This window comes from Grampus griseus (genome assembly GCF_964374135.1).
Source record: "Grampus griseus genome assembly, chromosome: 2".
In the NCBI taxonomy this organism is placed as follows: domain Eukaryota; kingdom Metazoa; phylum Chordata; class Mammalia; order Artiodactyla; family Delphinidae; genus Grampus; species Grampus griseus.
Window position 1 is genome coordinate 163,306,859 of NC_139018.1, and position 20,205 is coordinate 163,327,063.

The following is a 20,205-nucleotide window of genomic DNA, read 5'->3' on the forward strand; positions in this document are numbered from 1 at the left end:
AACCCGTGTCCCCTGCGTTGGCAGGTGGATTCTTAACCACTGCGCCACCAGGGAAGTTCAAATTTCCATTTTATAATTCGTCATCATGGGTAACTTACCTATATTTTTATTTAAATTAAAAAAAATATATATATTTTTAAAGGTTTCAGTTAACTTTCTTGGGAGGTGTAGGTTAAAGTCTATTTTGTGCTTGTTTAAGCCATTCCTTTGTGATCTGTAAAAACAGATCCTTACAGGGCTGTTTTAAAGATTAAATGAGATAATATATATATATTTGTAAATTACAAATTGCTACAATTCTGATTTTTTTTTTTTTTTTTTTTTTTTTTTGTGGTACGCGGGCCTCTCACTGTTGTGGCCTCTCCTGTTGCGGAGCACAGGCTCCAGATGCACAGGCTCAGCGGCCATGGCTCACGGGCCCAGCCGCTCCGCGGCATGTGGGATCTTCCGGGACCGGGGCACAAACCCGTGTCCCCTGCATTGGCAGGCGGACTCTCAACCACTGCGCCACCAGGGAAGCCCTGGTTATTTTTATTGTTAATTATACACACTAATATATTTAGGAGTGACACTGGTTGTCCTTACCTATGGTTTTACATAAAAATATTCAGTATTTGTTTATTTCCTTCTGGTTGGTACTCTCTTTTAGCATAAAATTTTATTCACTTATTTATTAAATTTATTTTTTGTGGAAATAATATAGTTGATGTAAAGTATATTAGTTTTAGGTGTACTATGTAGTGACTTGATATTTACATACATTATGAAATGATCGCCATAATAAGTCTAGTAACTATCTGTCCCTGTACAAATTTCTTAACAATGTTATTGACCATATTCTTTATGGTGTGTATTATAGCCCCTTTGCTCACTTATTTTATAGCTGGAAGTTTTCTCCCCCACCCCGCTCAGTTTGTTCTCTGCATCTGAGTCTGTTTTTGTTCGGTTTGTTTGTTTTGTTTTTTAGATTCCACATAAAAGGAAGGTCATATGGTACTTGTCTTTCTTAGTCTGACTTATTTAACTTAGTGTAATACTGTCTAAATCCATTCATGTAAAATGGCAAAATTTTATTTTTTTAATGGCTGAGTAATATGACACGCACACTGTCTTCTTTATCCATTTATCTACTGATGGCCGCTTAGATTGCTTCCATATCTTGGCTATTGCAAATAATGCTGCAATGGACATTGTGCATATGTCTTTTTGAATTAGTGTTTTTGTTTTCTTTGGGTAAATACCCAGAAATGAAATTGCTGGATCATATGGCAGTTCTATTTTTAATTTTTTGAGGAATCTTCACATTGTTTTCCATAGTGGCTGCACTAATTTCCAATACCACCGACAGTTCACAAGGGTTCTCTTTTCTCTGCATCCTTGCCAACACTTATAATTTGTTGTCTTTTTGATGATAGCCATTGTGACAGGTGTGACGTGGTATCTCATCGTGGTTCTGATTTACATTTCCCTGATGATTAGTGATATTGAGCATCTTCTCATGTGTCTGTTGGCCATCTGTATGTCTTTTTTGGAAAAATGTCTATTCAGGTCCTCTGCTTATTTATTTTGTTTTATTTTGCGGTACGCGGGCCTCTCACTGTTGTGGCCTCTCCCGTTGCGGAGCACAGGCTCCGGACGCGCAGGCTCAGCGGCCATGGCTCACGGGCCCAGCCGCTCCGCAGCATGTGGGATCTTCCCGGACCGGGGCTCGAACCCGTGTTCCCTGCATCAGCAGGTGGACTCTCAACCACTGCACCACCAGGGAAGCCCCCTCTGCTTATTTTTTAATTGGGTTGTTGGTTTTTGGATGTTGATTTGTATGAGTTCTTTGTGTATTTTGGATATTAATCCCTTATCAGATATGTTGTTTGCAAGTATCTTGTCCCATTCAGTAGGTGGCCTTTTCATTTTGTTGCTGGTTTCCTTCACTGTGCAAAAACTTTTCATTCTCAGTTTGATGTCCCTTTTGTTTATTTTTGCTTTTGCTTCCCTTGCCTCAGGAGACATATCTGGAAAGATTCTGCTAAGACCAGTTTCGAAAAGCATGCTGCCCATGTTTTCTTCTGGTTTTATGGTTTCAGGTCTTCTTTTTAAGTCATTTTGAGTTTATTTTTGTATATGGTGTAAGAAAGTAGTCTAGTTTGACTCTTTTGTATGTAGCTGTCCAGTTTTCACAACATCATTTATTGAAGAGGCTGTCTTTTCCTCATTGCATATTCTGGCCTCCTTTGTTACAGATTAACTGACCATGTAAGCATGGGTTTATTTCTGGACTCTCTGTTCTGTCCCGTTGATCTGTGTGTCTGTTTTTGTGCTAGTACCATAGTATTTTGATTACCATAGTTTTGCAGTATAGTTTGAAATCAGGGTCTGTGATACCTCCAGCTTTGTTCTTCTTTCTCAGATTTCTTTGGCTCCTTGCATAAAATTTTAAAGCAGAATTCATATCATATTAACCATTTCCCCACATCTTTAAATATTCCTTTAGAACATGCTTTTTAAGTGGCCATTACATGGTTGTATAATAATTTTTCAACCACATCTGTGTCACTGGACATTCAGATTGTTTTCAGGTTTTTTATCATTGCAAATAGTAGCATAATAAACTGTATTTAATCCTTTGTTCACTTCCTAGAGGTGAAATTACTAGATCAGATAAAGTATTCATGGTTTCTAACTCTTACCTTTAAAATGGTCCTTTGCATTTTTACATTCTCTCAAGTAATGTATGCAGGTACTCATTTCACTGTAACTTGGGCAACATTGGGTCTTATTATAAACAAAAACCCAACAATTTTGATCACTAGGTAATAGAAAAATATTACCATTAAGTTCTCTAGTAGTTGGGTTGCACATTCTTTGTTATTGTTGTTTAGTGACTCAGTTTCTTTTATAAATTGCCCTTTGTACATTGTTTTATGGCATATATATTTTTTCTCACTGATTTATAAAAAATTTAAACAGCACTGAAATACGGAACATATTAACTCACTTCTCAGTTTGTTTTTAGCTTTTTAATGGTTTTTAAATTGATGTAGAAGTATTTTGAATTTGAATAGCTAAAACTGCCTTTTCCATTTCTGATTTTGTTTTTAATCTTACTGGAGTATAGTTGCTTTACAATGTTGTGTTAGTTTCTGCTGTACAACAAAGTGAATCAGCTGTATGTATGCATATATCCCCATATCCCCTCCCTCTTGAGCCTCCCTCCCACCCTCTGTATCCCACCCCTCTAGGTGGTCACAAAGCGCTGAGCTGATCTCCCTGTGCTATGCAGCAGCTTCCCACTAGCTAGCTATTTTACATTTGGTAGTGTATATATGTCAACGCTACTCTCGCACTTCGCCAGCGTCCCCTTCCCCCGCTGCGTCCTCAAGTCTGTTCTCTATGTCTGTGTCTTTATTTCTGCTCCACCACTAGGTTCATCAGTACCATTTTTTTAGATTCCTTATATGTGAGTTAGCATACGGTGTCCATTTCTGATTTTTTAGTGAGTTTTTTACTCTTAGAAAAAGTCTTTCTTTAAAGTTTTAAAAAATATTTTCTTAAACCTCTTAGATTATTTTAATTTTTATTTAACTATTTAAAGTAATCCATTTGGATTTTGTCTTACTTTGTATGATACTTTCCCCTAAATTATTAACCAGTTATTGTAGTACCATTACTAAATAATTTCAGTCGTTCCTTGCTGATTTGGAATCCCATCTTTGTCATATGCTAAATATTTATATTAATTGAATATTTTCCTGGAATTTCCTTTTGTTCTATTGTTCTATTAAAATCAGCCTATCTTTTTAGTGTGAAAGTCATTAGACTGTGTTGATTCATATCTTACTGGCCAATATTATGAATATAATCTATCGATAGCCTCTTCCACTGAGCATTTGAAATCCTCATCTCAGGATGTATTTCTTGGCGTATTACAAAGGACCAAAGTTCTGTGTTATTTCATGATGAGTTCCATACATTCACATTTTCATAGATTTACACATGCATACTTTACTTTTTACTCTCGTGTGCTTTCCAAGATTGTAGAGATTGTTTATCTTGTTCTTATTCAGACTCTTTACATGATGACTGGGATCTAAGGGGGCAAAGGTGAAAGACGTAGAAGACTTCTCAAGGCTCTTCTTGGCTCCAGAACTTGTACATGACATCCTATTACAAAGAATTGGAGGCATGAGTCCTTATGATCTGTCACAGTTAAAATATCTTCATAGTAAGAAAGTTTCCTAAAAAAATCTGAATAAAAACTATTATTGTGTTATTTTACATTTTCTTTTACTAAAGTATTAACATTGCAGTCAAGAGGTATCTAATGTACTTATTAAATCAGGAGTTAAAAGCAAAGAGTGGCAGTACTCTTGGGTATTACAGTAAAACATCTATCCTTAATTTTTATGCTTTTTGTTTTGCTGGTGTGTATTCTCTTTTAGGGCAGAGCCAGTGATATTACTCTTTCATGCCTTGAATAGATTAAGTTCTCCGAATGTTTAAATTTATGAACTATTGCAAATAAGTTGAATTAACTAAATAGTAGTAAACTTCACACCCAATACTGACTCTTACCTACTGATTCAAACATCTGAGAGTGATTTCGTTAAAAGTTTTTGGTGTTAAATAAGGTTGGGCTCCTAATATGTAATTAATTTCTTATTAATTGAATTCCTTTGTTATATTTCAATTCATCAGTTTTAGCAGAGATAACTAATTCATCTATTTTTGGAGTAAACCTCAGAAAGAATTTTTTGCCTGAGTTTCTATGCTCTGTTTTGTAGTTTGTGGGCCATAGAATTTAATGCATGGTGCTGGAGAATCCGACAACATTATGATGTGATAGTGCATGTCAAAGTGCTATGTAAATTTTAAAGTGCTATTTATGAAATGTACGCAACAGTATTTGGTGTTTTTAACAGAAGAAAAAGTTTGTCAGATATAAAAGTAGCAAATAATTGTAGACTTTGGTTGTTTATATATTGTTCTACGTTGGTCAAGGATAAGGGAACTGAAGTCACCTTAAAATAAGTTATACTAGTATTACTATATATTTTAATATATAGTAATATATATAGTAATGCCATAAGTATATTACTAGTATTGTTTATATATAAAATAATATGATCATGGTTAGAAGTGATTGTTATTTTTGACAAATATTTGTTAACATTGTAAATTACTTAAACACAATTATATAGAAATCTCATCTTTATTATGTATATGTGGGTTATGATTTAAATTTAAATTGGATTTTACTTCTATTCACTTTTAGAAATATAAAGAAAAGGACAAACACAAACAAAAACACAAGAAGCAACCAGAACCATCACCTGCATTGGTTCCTTCCTTGACTGTTACTACAGAAAAAGTAAGTTTTAAGTGTCATATTTTGTTCTACATAATAACTAGTTATGTGCTGACTTTTACCGTTTAACTAGTTATGTGCTGAATTTTGAAAATACTTGAGGAAGTGTCCTGGTTCCTTCTAAGCATTTCCACCTCTCTAACCCTACATCAAGTGCTTTAGGTTTTCTATTCTTAGTCCTTTATTCTATCTTCTGTTTATTCTATGCTGATTTCTGAAGAATGTTAAGTGAGGATAACAAGTGGGGGGCATCATTGAGATGTAAACTTTGGGCTGTGCAGTGGGCTTTGTCCACCTGTGCTTTTGAATTTTGGCTTCATCACTTACAGACCAAGCTCTTAGGTTAATTAACCTCTTTGTAACTCAATTTCATCATTCGTTAAAGTGGGGGAGATAATTGTTGGAATTGAATGAGGTAATGCATATGAAGCAGTTAGAACAATGTCTAGTTCATAGTAAGTATTACTTAGTAAATGTTAAATATTATTAAGATTATAATCATGTGGGTAACAGGAAAACAAGTGGGGATGGTGCTGGGCAGCTGGGACAGAGTAAGAAAGGGAGGTGGGAGGGGTGCAGTAGAAGAGGCCAGGATGAGAGACCAATCACATAAGGCTGTATAAGCCAGTGGAAGGACGTAGTTTTTAGTCTGAGTGTAAAGATAGCCATTAGAGCAGCGGTCCCCAACCTTTTTGGCACCAGGGACTGTTTTTTCTTTTTTAATTAAGTTATTTATTTATATTTTAATTTTTGGCTGTGTAGGGTCTTCATTTCTGTGGGAGGGCTTTCTCTAGTTGCGGCAAGTGGGGGCCACTCTTCATCGTGGTGTGCGGGCCTCTCACTGTCGCGGCCTCTCTTGTTGCGGAGCACAGTCTCCAGATGCGCAGGCTCAGTAGTTGTGGCTCACGGGCCTGGTTGCTCCGTGGCATGTGGGATCTTCCCAGACCAGGGCACAAACCCGTGTCCCCTGCATTGGCAGGCAGATTCTCAACCACTGCGCCACCAGGGAAGCCCCAGGGACTGGTCTTGTGGAAGATAATTTTTCCACAGATGGGGGGTTGTGGGGTGATGGTTTCAGCATGATTGAAGCGCATTGTTTATTGTGCACTTTATTACTGTTATTATTACATTGTAATATATAGTGAAGTAATTATACAACTCACCATAATGCAGAATCAGTGCGAGCCCTGAGCTAGTTTTCACTTGCCACTAACTGATAGGGTTTTGATAGGAGTCTGCAAGCGATTGATTTATTATGGTCTCTGCAGTCAAACCTCTCTGATAATGATAATCTGTATTTGCAGCCCACTCCCCAGTGCTAGCATCACCACCTCATCTCCCCCTCAGATCATCAGGCATTAGATTCTCATAAGGAGCACGCAAGCTAGATCCCTTGCGTGTGCAGTTCACCGTAGGGTTTGCGCTCCTATGAGAATCTAATGCCGCTGCTGATCACAGGAGGCGGAGCTCAGGCAGTAACGTGAGCAGTGGAGAGCGGCTGTAAATATAGATGAAGCATCGCTTGCTCGCCTGCCACTCACCTCCTGCTGTGCAGCCCGGTTCCTAACAGGCCACGGACTGGTACCAGCCCGGGGATTGGGGACCCCTCCGTTAAAGAGTTCTGATCTGAGATGTAACATGGTGTTACTTAAGTTTTGTAAGAACCTGTGGCTGCTTTGTTGTAAATGGACTATAGAGAGTCAAGAATGAAAGGAGGGAGGCCATTAGGAGGTTATTGCAATAATCCAGAAAGGGATGGTTGTGACACTGGGGGGTGGTGAAAGGTGATCAGGTTATGAATACATTCAAAAGTAGAACCCACGTAACTTTCTTATAGATAAAAAGTGTAAGAGAAAGAGGATCCAAAGATGATTCCAAAGATGTTAGCCCACATAACTAGAAGGAATGGAACTGCTGTTGACAAAGATGTGAAAGACTGTGGGTGTGGTAGGTTTAGGGGAAGAAGAGGAATTCAGTTTTGGGTATGGTATTTGTTCTTTTTAAAATTTTTAAAAATTGAAGTATAGTTGATTTACAGTGTTGTGTTAATTTTTTCTGTATAGCAGAGTGACACAGCCATACATATATACATATTTTTTTTTCATATTCTTTTCCATTATGGCTTATCACAGGATACTGAATATAGTTCCTTGTGCTGTACAGTAGGACCTTGTTATTTATCCATCCTATATATAATGGGTTGTATCTACTAATCTCCAAACTTCCAATTCTTTCCTCCTCCACATCCCTGCCCCATGGCAAGCACAAGTCTGTTCTCTATGTCTGTGAGTCTCTTTCTGTTTCATAGATATGTTCATTTGTGTCGTATTTTAGATTCCACATATAAGTGATATCATCTGATATTTGTCTTTCTCTTTCTGACTTTTTTCGCTTAGTATGATAATCTCTAGGTCCATCTATGCTGCTGCAAATGGCATTATTTCATTCTTTTTAATGGCTGGGCAATATTCCTGTGTGTGTGTGTGTGTGTGTGTGTGTGTGTGTGTGTGTGTGTGTGTGTGTTTGTGTTTAGGGTTGTCCAAAAAGTTCGTTGGGGTTTTCCTGTAAAATCTTACGGAAAAACCGGAACAAACTTTTTGGCCAACGCAGTATATACCACGTTTTTTTATCCATTTGTCTGTTGATGGACATTTAGGTTGCTTCCATGTCTTGGCTATTGTAAATAGTGCTGCTATAAACATAACGGTGCATGTAGCTTTTCGAATTATAGTTTTGTCTGGGTATATGCCCAGGAGTGGGATTGCTGGATCATATGGCAACTCTAGTTTTTGAGGAACCTCCATACTGTTTTCCATAGTGGCTGCACCAATTTACATTCCCACCAACAGTATAAGAGTGTTCCCTTTTCTCCACACCCTCTCCAGCATTTGTTGTTTGTAGACTTTTTAATGGTGGCCCCTCTGACTGGTGTGAAGTGGTACCTCATTGTAGTTTTGAGTTGCATTTCTCTAATAATTAGCGATGAGTATCTTGCAAAAGTGGTTCTAGAGGGAACATATCTTAACATAATAAAAGCTATTTACAACAGAGCCACAGCGAATGTAATACTCAGCGTTGAAAAGCTGAAAGCATTCCTGCCCAAAACAAGACAAGGATGCCCACTCTCACCACTTCTCTTCAGCATAATATTGGAAGTTTTAGCCACAACAATGAGACAAGAAAAAGAAATAAAGGTATTCAAACTGGTAGGGAAGAGGTAAAGTTGTCATATACACAAATGATATGATGCTATATGTAGAAAACCCTGAAGACTCCACACAAAAACTGATGAACGAATTTAGCAAGGTAACAGTATACAAGATTAACATACAGGAATCAGTTGCATTCCTTTACAGTAACAGTGAAATAACAGAACAGGAATGCAAGCAAACAATCCCTTTTAAAATTTCTTCAAAAAAAAAAAAAAAGAAACTTAGGAGTGAACCTTACCAAGGAGGTAAAAGACTTATATGCTGAGAACTACAAAACCTTAATAAAGGAAACTGAAGATGATTCAAAGTAATGGAAAGATATCCCCTGCTCTTGGATTGGAAGAATTAATATTGTTAAAATGGCCGTACTACCCAAAGCTATCTATAGATTTAATGTGATCCCTATCAAATTACCCATGACATTTTTCACAGAAGTAGAACAAATAATCAGAAAATTTATATGGAAACTTTATAAAAGACCCAGAATTGCCAAAACAATCCTGAGGAAAAAGGACAAGGCAGGAGTTATGACTCTCCCAGACTTCAGACAATACTACAAAGCTACAGTAATCAAAACAGTATGGTATTGATACAAAAACAGACAGGTCAGTGGAACAGAATAAAGAGCCCAGAAATAAACCCACACACCTATCTATGGGCAGCCTTCGACAAAGGACGCAAGAATATACAATGGTAAAAGACAGTCCCTTCAGCAAGTGTGTTGGGAAAGTTGGACAGCTGTATGTCAGTCAGTGAAGTTAGAACACACCCTTACACCATACACAAAAGTAAACTCAAAATGCTTAAAGACTTAAATATAAGACAGGACACCATAAAACTCCTAGAAGAGGACACAGGCAAAACATTCTCTGAAATAAATCGTAGCAGTGTTTTTTTAGGTCAGTCTCCCCAGGCGATAAAAATAAAAGCAAAAATAAACAAATGGGACCTAAATAAACTTATAAGCTTTTGCACAGCAAAGGAGACCATAAACAAAACAAAAAGACAACCTACGGACTTGGAGAAAATATTTGCAAATGATGCAACCAACAAGGGCTTAATTTCCAAAATATACGAACAGCTCATACAATTCAACAGCAACAAAAAAAGCCTGGGATTTCCCTGTTGGTCCAGTGGTTAAGACTCCATGCTGCCAATGCAGGGGCCCTGGCTTTGATTCCTGGTCAGGGAACTGTATCCTGCATGCTGCAACTAAAGATCCCACACACTGCAATGAAGATTCCGCACTCGGCAGCAAAGATCCTGTGTGCCTCAAATAAGGCCCAAGATACAACTAAGCTTATACTTTCCCAAATTCTGCTCTAAGGGATTGATAATAACTGTAACAGTGAGACCTAGTGAGTGATAAGGTCTGATGTTTTGAGGTTTTATACCTGGAGGGCTTTAGAGAGAGAGAGGGGTTTAGAATCAGCATGGAAGAGCAAGGGAACCCAGCCCACCTGCATAGCCAGTGAAACCAGAGTAGAGTAGCTGGAGTAGAGTATCCATTACTTGAAGTAGCTGTGAGGTAAACAGGGTGTTCAGGGTGACCCCTGATTTTCTTAGAGCAAGAATCTGCAGGGAATATTCTGAGAAAACGTTGAGCTTATTTATTTTTTAATATTTATTTATTTATTTGGCTGTGCCATGTCTTAGTTGTGGCATGTGGGAATCTAGTTCTCTGACCAGGGATCGAACCTGGGCCCCCAGCATTGGGAGTGTGGAGTCTTAACCACTGGACCACCATGGCAGTCCCAAAGTTGAGTTTAATATAGCAGCTTTTCTTGATCATTCTGAGTTCCAGAGAGAACAGTGGAAGGGTTTCAGCTGTTGAAGAGGGAGCAGCGGGGGTGTGTGGACAAAATGTTCATGGCTGAGTGGGAAAGACGGAGGAGAGGATTAAACTGGATTCTGGGCTTTCTGTTAGTGAGTGGCAAAGAGGCAGGTGAGGATTGACCTGGAGTCTGTCTTTTGGTAAAGTCGTAATCAGATTAACCCTTGGAGATTGAAGGAAAATAATCTGGTGAGGCCTTGAGTATGTATGTATGTATGTATGTATGTATGTATGTATGTATGTATGTATGTATGTATGGCTGTGTTCAGTCTTCGTTGCGGTGTGCGGGCTTCTCATTGTGGTGGCTTCTCTTGTTGCGGGGCACGGGCTCTAGGCACATGGGCTTCAGTAGTTGCAGCCCATGGGCTCAGTAGTTGTGGCTCACGGGCTTAGTTGCTCCGCGGCATGTGGAATCTTCCCGGACCAGGGATCGAACCCGTGTCCCCTGCATTGGCAGGCGGATTCTTAACCACTGCGCCGCCAGGGAAGCCCAGGCCTTGAGTATTTGAAAGGGGCAGGTAGTGTGGGCTCCTTCTTGACCTGGTGGATGGATGGTAGAGGATTTGAGCCATAGATTCCTTTTAGGAGGAGAGTGTTCCTTTACTGTTGGTGCACCACACTTTTTATTACCTTCTATTGATGGAAACATAGGACTATATCAAGGAATGTAAGGCTGAGTTTTATTTTGATCTTCAAGGCTCCTTTTAGATCCCATGGTTAAAATTTGTAGAGCACATTTGGGCTTCCCTGGTGGCACAGAGGTTGAGAGTCCGCCTGCCGATGCAGGGGACGCGGGTTCGTGCCCCGGTCCGGGAAGATCCCACATGCCGTGGAGCCACTGGGCCCGTGAGCCATGGCCGCTGAGCCTGTGCGTCCGGAGCCTGTGCTCCGCAACCGGGGAGGCCACAACAGTGAGAGGCCCGCGTACCGCAAAAAAAAAAAATAATAATAAAATTGTAGAGCATATTTAAATTGAGTCACTGGGAAGTTTAATTTACTATTGCAGTTTTTAAATACCTGTACTATATAGCCAGTTTTTTGTTTGTTTGTTTGTTTTTTGCGGTACGCGGGCTTCTCACTGTTGTGGCCTCTCCCGTTGCAGAGCACAGGCTCCGGATGCGCAGGCTCAGCGGCCATGGCTCACGGGCCCAGCCGCTCCGTGGCATGTGGGATCTTCCCAGACTGGGGCACGAACCCGCGTCCCCTGCATCGGCAGGCGGACTCTCAACCACTGCGCCACCAGGGAAGCCCTATAGCCAGTTTTTTTTTTTTTTTTTTTTTTTTTTTTTTTTTTTTTTTTTTCCTATAGCCAGTTTTGATTGTACATTTTTGAACCTTGCATTTGTCATTTCTTACACCTTAAGGCAAAATTCCATTTTGTTTATTTCTTTATTAACTTAGAATCGACTCTGCTGGTCTTAGAATTTTTAATTGTACTTTATGTATAATTTTTAACCCTTTTTTGACTCTAAACATTTTTCAGGCTAGGAATTAGCAGCAGGTAAATGCCTCGATGTCATGTCAGTGTGATGTCACTGTAATCCTTTAAATACTGCAACGTTAATTTATCAATATAATATTTTCACATAAATCCTTGATAACCATGGTAGTGTACTACTGGTGATACATAGATATATAAAAGTCACTAGGAATAGAGTAGGATTTTCATATTAATCATTAAGATTGTATATATAAGTGTCCTTCCTGGAAAACATAGCTTGTTGTTTCTGTCATTGGGAGGTTTAGGTTTTTAGGTATAAGGGGATTAGATGGAACAGATGGGATTAGATTCTGCAGAGACTTGAATTAAGGGAATCCTTTAATATAATACATCAAGTTGAGAAAGCAGAAAAGGAGGCTCACCTTGTGTTTGTAGGACAGCATGGTCGCTTCCCCTGATTTCCTCAGTTTGGTCTTTCCGAGCACTTCAAATCTGTTTCCTTCTTTCCATAATGTTAGTAGAAGGGTGTATTGTCAAGGAAGGATAAGAGAAGAAAGTCTTAGCTCTTTACCTTGTGCCGATTTGTTTGGTGTCCGTGTTATTTTTCTGAAAAAAATATTTGAATGAGGGAAAGCCATAGTTAAGTTCTGTTTTCTTGTATCTCTTGGCCTTTCAGTAAGTATAACTTTTAAATAAAACTGTTACAGTTTATACTGTTTTTCTAAGATTTTTTGATAGTAGAACAAACATTTTTCTGTAAAGTAGGTTAATTGATTTCTTAATGTTTAAAAACTTCTAATATGCTTCTTTAAAGATTAACTTTTAAAGAAATCTGTAGAAGTTTTAACTTACTAAGAAATCCAGGTGTAGATTTATCCACCATGTTTTTAGTATATGTCAATCTCTGTTCTTTTCTTGTGTTATTCAGCAACACAACACCCTTGAATGCTAATCATGCTTAAACAAATCTTTTTGGAGACTTAATTTTTAAGGAAATACACACACATACACAATAATCTTATGATAATAAAAGTATTCAAAATTTTATTGTATCAAATACATTGGACCTTCTGTTAGCTTTCTTGAGGTAAAATTGACATACAATAAATTGCACATATTTGAAGTGGAAAATTCCATAAATTTGTGAATTGATTTGCTAAATGATTAGCAAAAGTTTCCTTGTGATTTAGTGTAATGCCCTTCTTGCCTTCACACGACTACCCTTGCCCTGGCAACTATTGTGTTTTCTGTCACTGTAAATTAGTTTGAATTTTCTAGAATTTTAAAAATGGAAACATATAGTATGTACACTTCTTTATCTGACTTCTTTCACTCAGCATAATTATTTTGAGACTCATCCATATTGTGTGTATGAAGAGTTCATTCCCTTTTATTCCTGACTAGTATTCTGTTGTATGGGCTTACCATAATTTGTTAATCCATTTAACAATTGATGGACATTCAGGTTGTTTCCAGTTTTGGGCTATTAAAAATAAAGCTGCTAGGAACATTGTACAATATTTGTATGGGCATGCACTTTAATTTTTCTTGCATAAATACCAAGGAGCAGAATAGCTGGGTCACATGGTAGGTATGTCCTTAATTATTTAAGATAGTGTCAGACTATCTTCCAAAGTGGTTATACCATTTAACAATTCTACCATCAGTGTACGAGAGTTCTTGTTCCTCTATGTTCTCTGCAACACTTGGTATAATCAGTTGTTTTAATTTTAGCCATTCTAGTTAGGTACGTATCAGTTTCTCATTGTGGTTTTGATTTGCATTTCCTTAATGACCTAAATTATGTTAAACATCTTTTCATGTGAATAGTTGCCATTTATTTATTTTTTCCTTTTTATTGGTTTGTTTGTTTTCTTATTACTGAGTTTTGTGAGACATTATATGTTCCGATGCAAATCCTTTATCAGATATGTTATATGTTTTCTTTTAGAAGTTTTATATTTTTATGTTTTACATTTAGGTCGATGATCCTTTTTGAGTTAATTTTTGCATATGATGTGAGTTACACATCAAAATCCACTTATTTGAATACTGATATTCAGTTTTTCCTGAGCCATTTGTGGAACAGACTGCCCTTTCTCCACTGAATTACCTTTACTCCCATTTGTATAAAAACAGTTGACCATATATGTATTGGTCTATTTCTGGACTCTGTTCTGTTCCATACCACACAGTCTTGATTACTGTGGCTTTATAATGACTCTTGAGGTCAGATAGGGTCCACTTCCAACTTTGTTCTCTTTCAGTTGTTTGATCTGTTCTAGGTTCTCTGCATTTTTATATGAATTTTAGAATTGTCAATTTATAGAAATAAAACTACTGGTATTTTGACTTGAACTGTAATGAATCTTCAAATTGTTTTGGGGGATAATTGATCCCTCAATAACATTGAGTCTTCTAACCTGTGAGCGTGTGTGTGTGTGTGTGTGTGTGTGTGTGTGTGTGTGTGTGTGTACCCAACATCTTCTTTATCCATTGATCTGCCAGTGCACATTTAGGTTGTTTCCATGTCTTGGCTATTGTAAACAGTGCTGCAGTGAACATTGGCGTGCATGTATACTTTCGAACCAAGTTTTTCTCCAGATATATGCCCCGAAGTGGGATTGCTGGATCATATGGTAGCTCTATTTTTAGTTTTTTAAGGAATCTCCGTACTGTGTTCGGTAGTGGTTGCACCAAGTTACATTCCCACTGACAGTGTAGGAGGGTTCCCTTTTCTCCACGCCCTCTCCAGCATTTATTATTTGTAGACTCTTTGATAGCCATTCTGACTGGTGTGAGGTGATACTTTGTTGTGGTTTTGATTTGCATTTCTCTAATAATTAGCAGTGTTGAGCATCTTTTCATGTGCCTTTGGGCCGTCTGTATGTCTTCTTTGGAGAAATGTCTGTTTAGGTCTTCTGCCCATTTTTTGATTATGTTGTTGTTTTTCTGACATTGAGTTGTATGAACTGTTTGTATATTTTGGAAATTAAGCCCTTGTTGGTTGCATCATTTGCAAACATTTTCTCCCAGTCTGTAGGTTTTTTTTGGTTTTGTTGATGGTTTCCTTCACTGTGCAAAAGCTTTTAAGTTTGATTAGGCCCCATTTGTTTATTTTTGCTTTTATTTCTTTTGCCTTGGGAGACTGATCTAAGAAAATATTGTTATGATTTATATCACAGAATGTTTCGCCTATGTTTTCTGGGAGTTTTATAGTGTTATGTCTTACATTTAGATCTTAAAGCCATTTTGAGTTTATTTTTATATATGGTGTCAGAGTGTTCTGATTTCATTAATTGACATGAGGGTTTCCCAGCACCCGTTGCTGAAGAGACTGTTTATATATTTTTAATAGATATATTGATTGATTTTTTTCCTTTTTAATCTGTTAATATGATGAAGTACGTTGATTTTCCGAGGGTTGATTTTCCAGTGTTGAAAAACCTTGCATTCCTGGGGAAATCCCACTTGGTCTTGATGTATTACCATTTTTATATACTGTTTGATTCTACTTTTAGAAATTTTACAGGAATTTTTGCCTCTGTATTCATGAGGGATATATATATATATTTGTTTGTTTGTTTGTTTTTGTTTTTGTTTTTGCGGTACATGGGCCTCTCACTGCTGTGGCCTCTCCCGTCGCGGAGCACAGGCTCTGGACGCGCATGCCCAGCGGCCACGGCCCACGGGCCCAGCCGCTCCGTGGCATTGTGGGATCCTCCCGGACCGGGGCACGAACCTGCGTCCCCCGCATCGGCAGGCGGACTCTCAACCTCTGCGCCACCAGGAAAGCCCCATGAGGGATATTGACCCATGTTTTCTTACAATGTCTTTGGTTTTTTTTTTTTTTTTTGCGGTACGCGGGCCTCTCACTGTTGTGGCCTCTCCCATTGCGGAGCACAGGCTCCGGACGTGCAGGCACAGCGGCCGTGGCTCACGGGCCCAGCCGCTCCGTGGCATGTGGGATCTTCCCGGACCGGGGCACGAACCCACATCCCCTGCATTGGCATGCAGACTCTCAACCACTGCGCCACCAGGGAAGCCCCAATGTCTTTGGTTTTGGTGTTAAAAGGAATGCTGGCCTTATAGAATGCATTGCAGGTATTCACTCTTGTTTTCTGCAAGAGTTTATGTAAATTTGGTAATATTTCTTAATGTTTAATATTATTCACTTTTTTTTTTTTTTTCTTTTTGCTGCACTGCACAGCTTGTAGGATCTTAGTTCCCTGACAGGGACTGAACCTGGGTCCTTGGCAGTAAGAGTGCAGAGTCCTGACCACTGGACCACCAGGGAACTCCTGCTAGTATTCTCTTTTAAGGCCATCTGGGCCTAGAGTTTTCTGTAGGGGAACGTTTTCAACTGTAATTTCATTAAAAGAAAATAGATACAGGGCTATATTCAGGTTATCTATTTCTTCTTGAGTGAGCTTTGACAGTCTTTTCTCTTTTTTGTAACCAGGCTGGCTATGAATTTTTATGATCTTAAATTATTACCTTTGGGTTCCAGTGATTTTTCTCTGTTGTTATTATGTTTTATATTTTAGTGATTTCTGTTCTAATTTTATGTTTTCCTTTTAACTGCTTGCTTTGGGTTTCTTTTCCTCTTCATTTTCTAATTTATTAAGGTGTAATATGAATTTATTCAAGACCTTTCTTTTCTCTAAAATAGGCAGCTTAAAAAAAACTTTATTTTTTAGAGTGGTTTTAGATTCAGAGAAAAATTGGAAAGTAAAGAGATTTCCTATATAACTCCTGACACCTTCCCCCACTGTCAGCATCCCACACCAGAGTGATACATTTGTTACAATCTGTGAACTTCCACTGACACATCATTAAGGCTTAAAATCCACAGTTGGCATTAGGGTTCAGTTTTTTTTTTTTTTAAACATCTTTATTGGGGTATAATTGCTTTACAATGGTGTGTTAGTTTCTGCTTTATAACAAAGTGAATCAGTTATACATATACATATGTTCCCATATCTCTTACCTCTTGCATCTCCTTCCCTCCCATTTCTCTAGGAGGTGGGTCAAAAAGGATCTTGCTGTGATTTATGTCATAGAGTGTTCTGCCTGTGATTTCCTCTAAGAGTTTGATAGTTTCTGGCCTTACATTTAGGTCTTTAATCCATTTTGAGCTTACTTTTGTGTATGGTGTTAGGGAGTGATCTAATCTCATACTTTTACATGTACCTGTCCAGTTTTCTCAGCACCACTTATTGAAGAGGCTGTCCTTTCTCCACTGTACATTTCTGCCTCCTTTATCAAAGATAAGGTGACCGTATGTGGTGGGTTTATCTCTGGGCTTTCTATCCTGTTCCATTGATCTATCTCTGTGTTTTTGTGCCAGTACCATACTGTCTTGATTACTGTAGCTTTGTAGTATAGTCCGAAGTCAGGAAGCCTGATTCCTCCAGCTCCGTTTTTTGTTCTCAAGATTGCTTTGGCTATTCGGGGTGTTTTGTGTTTGCATACAAATTGTGAAATTTTTTGTCCTAGTTCTGTGAAAAATGCCATTGGTAGTTTGATAGGGATTGCATTGAATCTGTAGATTGCTTTGGGTAGTAGAGTCATTTTCACAATGTTGATTCTTCCAATCCAAGAACATGGTACATCTCTCCACCTCTTTGTATCATCTTTAATTTCTTTCATCAGTGTCTTAAAATTTTCTGCATACAGGTCTTTTGTCTCCTTAGGTAGGTTTATTCCTAGATATTTTATTCTTTTTGTTGAAATGGTAAACGGGAGTGTTTTCTTGATTTCACTTTCAGATTTTTTCATCATTAGTGTATAGGAATGCCAGAGATTTCTGTGCATTAACTTTGTATCCTGCTACTTTACCAAATTCATTGATTAGCTCTAGTAGTTTTCTGGTAGCATCCTTAGGATTCTCTATGTATAGTATCATGTCATCTGCAAACAGTGACAGTTTTACTTCTTCTTTTCCGATTTGGATTCCTTTTATTTCCTTTTCTTCTCTGATTGCTGTGGCTAAAACTTCCAAAACTATGTTGAATAAGAGTGGTGAGAGTGGGCAACCTTGTCTTGTTCCTGATCTTAGTGGAAATGCTTTCAGTTTTTCACCATTGAGGATGATATTGGCTGTGGGTTTGTCATATGTGGCCTTTATTGTGTTGAGGAAAGTTCCCTCTATGCCTACTTTCTGCAGGGTTTTTATCATAAATGGGTGTTGAATTTTGTCGAAAGCTTTCTCTGCATCTATTGAGATGACCATATGGTTTTTCTCCTTCAATTTGTTAATGTGGTGTATCACATTGATTGATCTGCGTATATTGAAGAATCCTTGCATTCCTGGAATCAACCCCACTTGATCATGGTGTATGATCCTTTTAATGTGCTGTTGGATCTGTTTGCTAGTATTTTGTGGAGGATTTTTGCATCTATGTTCATCAGTGATATTGGCCTGTAGTTTTCTTTCTTTGTGACATCCTTGTCTGATTTTGGTATCAGGGTGATGGTGGCCTTGTAGAATGAGTTTGGGAGTGTTCCTCCCTCTGCTATATTTTGGAAGAGTTTGAGAAGGATAGGTGTTAGCTCTTCTCTAAGTGTTTGAAAGAATTCACCTGTGAAGCCATCTGGTCCTGGGCTTTTGTTTGTTGGAGGATTTTTCATCACAGTTTCAATTTCAGTGCTTGTGATTGGTCTGTTCATATTTTCTATTTCTTCCTGATTCAGTCTTGGCAGGTTGTGTATTTCTAAGAATTTGTCCATTTCTTCCAGGTTGTCCATTTTATTGGCCTAGAGCTTTTGTAGTAATCTCTCATGATCCTTTGTATTTCTGCAGTGTCAGTTGTTACTTCTCCTTTTTCATTTCTAATTCTGTTGATTTGAGTCTTCTCCCTTCTTTTCTTGATGAGTCTGGCTAATGGTTTATCAATTTTGTTTATCTTCTCAAAGAACCAGCTTTTAGTTTTATTGATCTTTGCTACCATTTCCTTCACTTCCTTTTCATTTATTTCTGATCTGATCTTTATGATTTCTTTCCTTCTGCTAACTTTGGGGGTTTTTTTTGTTCTTCTTTCTTTAATTGCTTTAGGTGTAAGGTTAGGTTGTTTATTTGAGATGTTTCTTGTTTCCTGAGGTAGGATTTTATTGCTATAAACTTCCCTCTTAGAACTGCTTTTGCCACATCCCATAGGTTTTGGGTCGTTGTGTTTTCATTGTCATTTGTTTCTAGGTATTTTTTGATTTCCTCTTTGATTTCTTCAGTGTTCTCCTGGTTATTTAGTAGTATATTGTTTAGCCTCCATGTGTTTTTATTTTTTACAGATTTTTTTTCTGTAATTGATATCTAGTCTCATAGCGTTGTGGTCGGAATAGATATTTGATACGATTTCAATTTTCTTAAATTTACCAAGGGTTGATTTGTGATCCAAGATATGATCTAGCCTGCAGAATGTTCCATGAGCTCTTGAGAAGAAAGTGTATTCTGTTGTTTTTAGATGGAGTGTCCTATAAATATCAATTAAGTCCATCCTGTGTAACGTATCATTTAAAGCTTGTGTTTGTTTATTTTCATTTTGGATTATCTGTCCATTGGTGAAAGTGGGGTGTTAAATTCCCCTCTTTTTATCCTGTTACTGTCAATTTCCCCTTTTATGGCTGTTAGCATTTGCCTTATGTATTGAGGTGCTCCTATGTTGGGTGCATAAATATTTACAATTGTTACGTTTTCTTCTTGGATTGATCCCTTGATCATTATGTAGTGTCCTTCTTTTTCGCTTGTAGTAGTCTTTATTTTAGTCTATTTAGCCTGATACGAGAATCGCTACTCCAGCTTTCTTTTGATTTCCATTTGCACAGAATATCTTTTTCCACCCCCTCACTTTCAGTCTGTACGTGTCCCTAGGTCTGAAGTGGGTCTCATGTAGACAGCATATGTACAGGTCTTGTTTTTGTGTCCATTCAGCCAGTCTGTGTCTTTTTGTTGGAGCATTTAATCCATTTACATTTAAGGTAGTTATGGGTATGTATGTTCCTATGACCATTTTCTTAATTGTTTGGGTTTGTTTTTGTAGGTCTTTTCCTTCTCTTGTGTTTTCTGTCTAGAGAAGTTCCTTTTGCATTTGTTGTAAAGCTGGTTTTGTGGTGCTTAATTGTCTTAGCTTTTGCTTGTCTGTAAAGGTTTTAATTTCTCCGTCACATCTGAACGAGATCTTTGCTGGGTAGAGTAATCTTGGTTGTAGATTTTTCCCTTTCATCACTTTAAATATGTCCGCCACTCCCTTCTGGCTTGCAGAGTTTCTGCTGAAAGATCAGCTGTTAACCTTATGGGGATTCCCTTGTATGTTATTTTTTTCCCTTACTGCTTTTAATGTTTTTTCTTTGTATTTAT

General features: G+C 37.9%; 1 protein-coding gene across 8 annotated transcripts in view; it reads left to right on the forward strand.

The window, feature by feature from the left end:
* MLLT10 (MLLT10 histone lysine methyltransferase DOT1L cofactor) overlaps positions 1-20,205 on the forward strand; it is a 249,253-nt gene that overhangs the window by 133,031 nt on the left and 96,017 nt on the right. For all 8 annotated transcript variants that reach the window (XM_082648933.1, XM_082648929.1, XM_082648927.1 and 5 more), the window contains one exon: positions 5,270-5,365. In XM_082648933.1, coding sequence (XP_082505059.1) covers positions 5,270-5,365 — 96 coding nt within the window. The remainder of the gene's footprint in view (positions 1-5,269; positions 5,366-20,205) is intronic.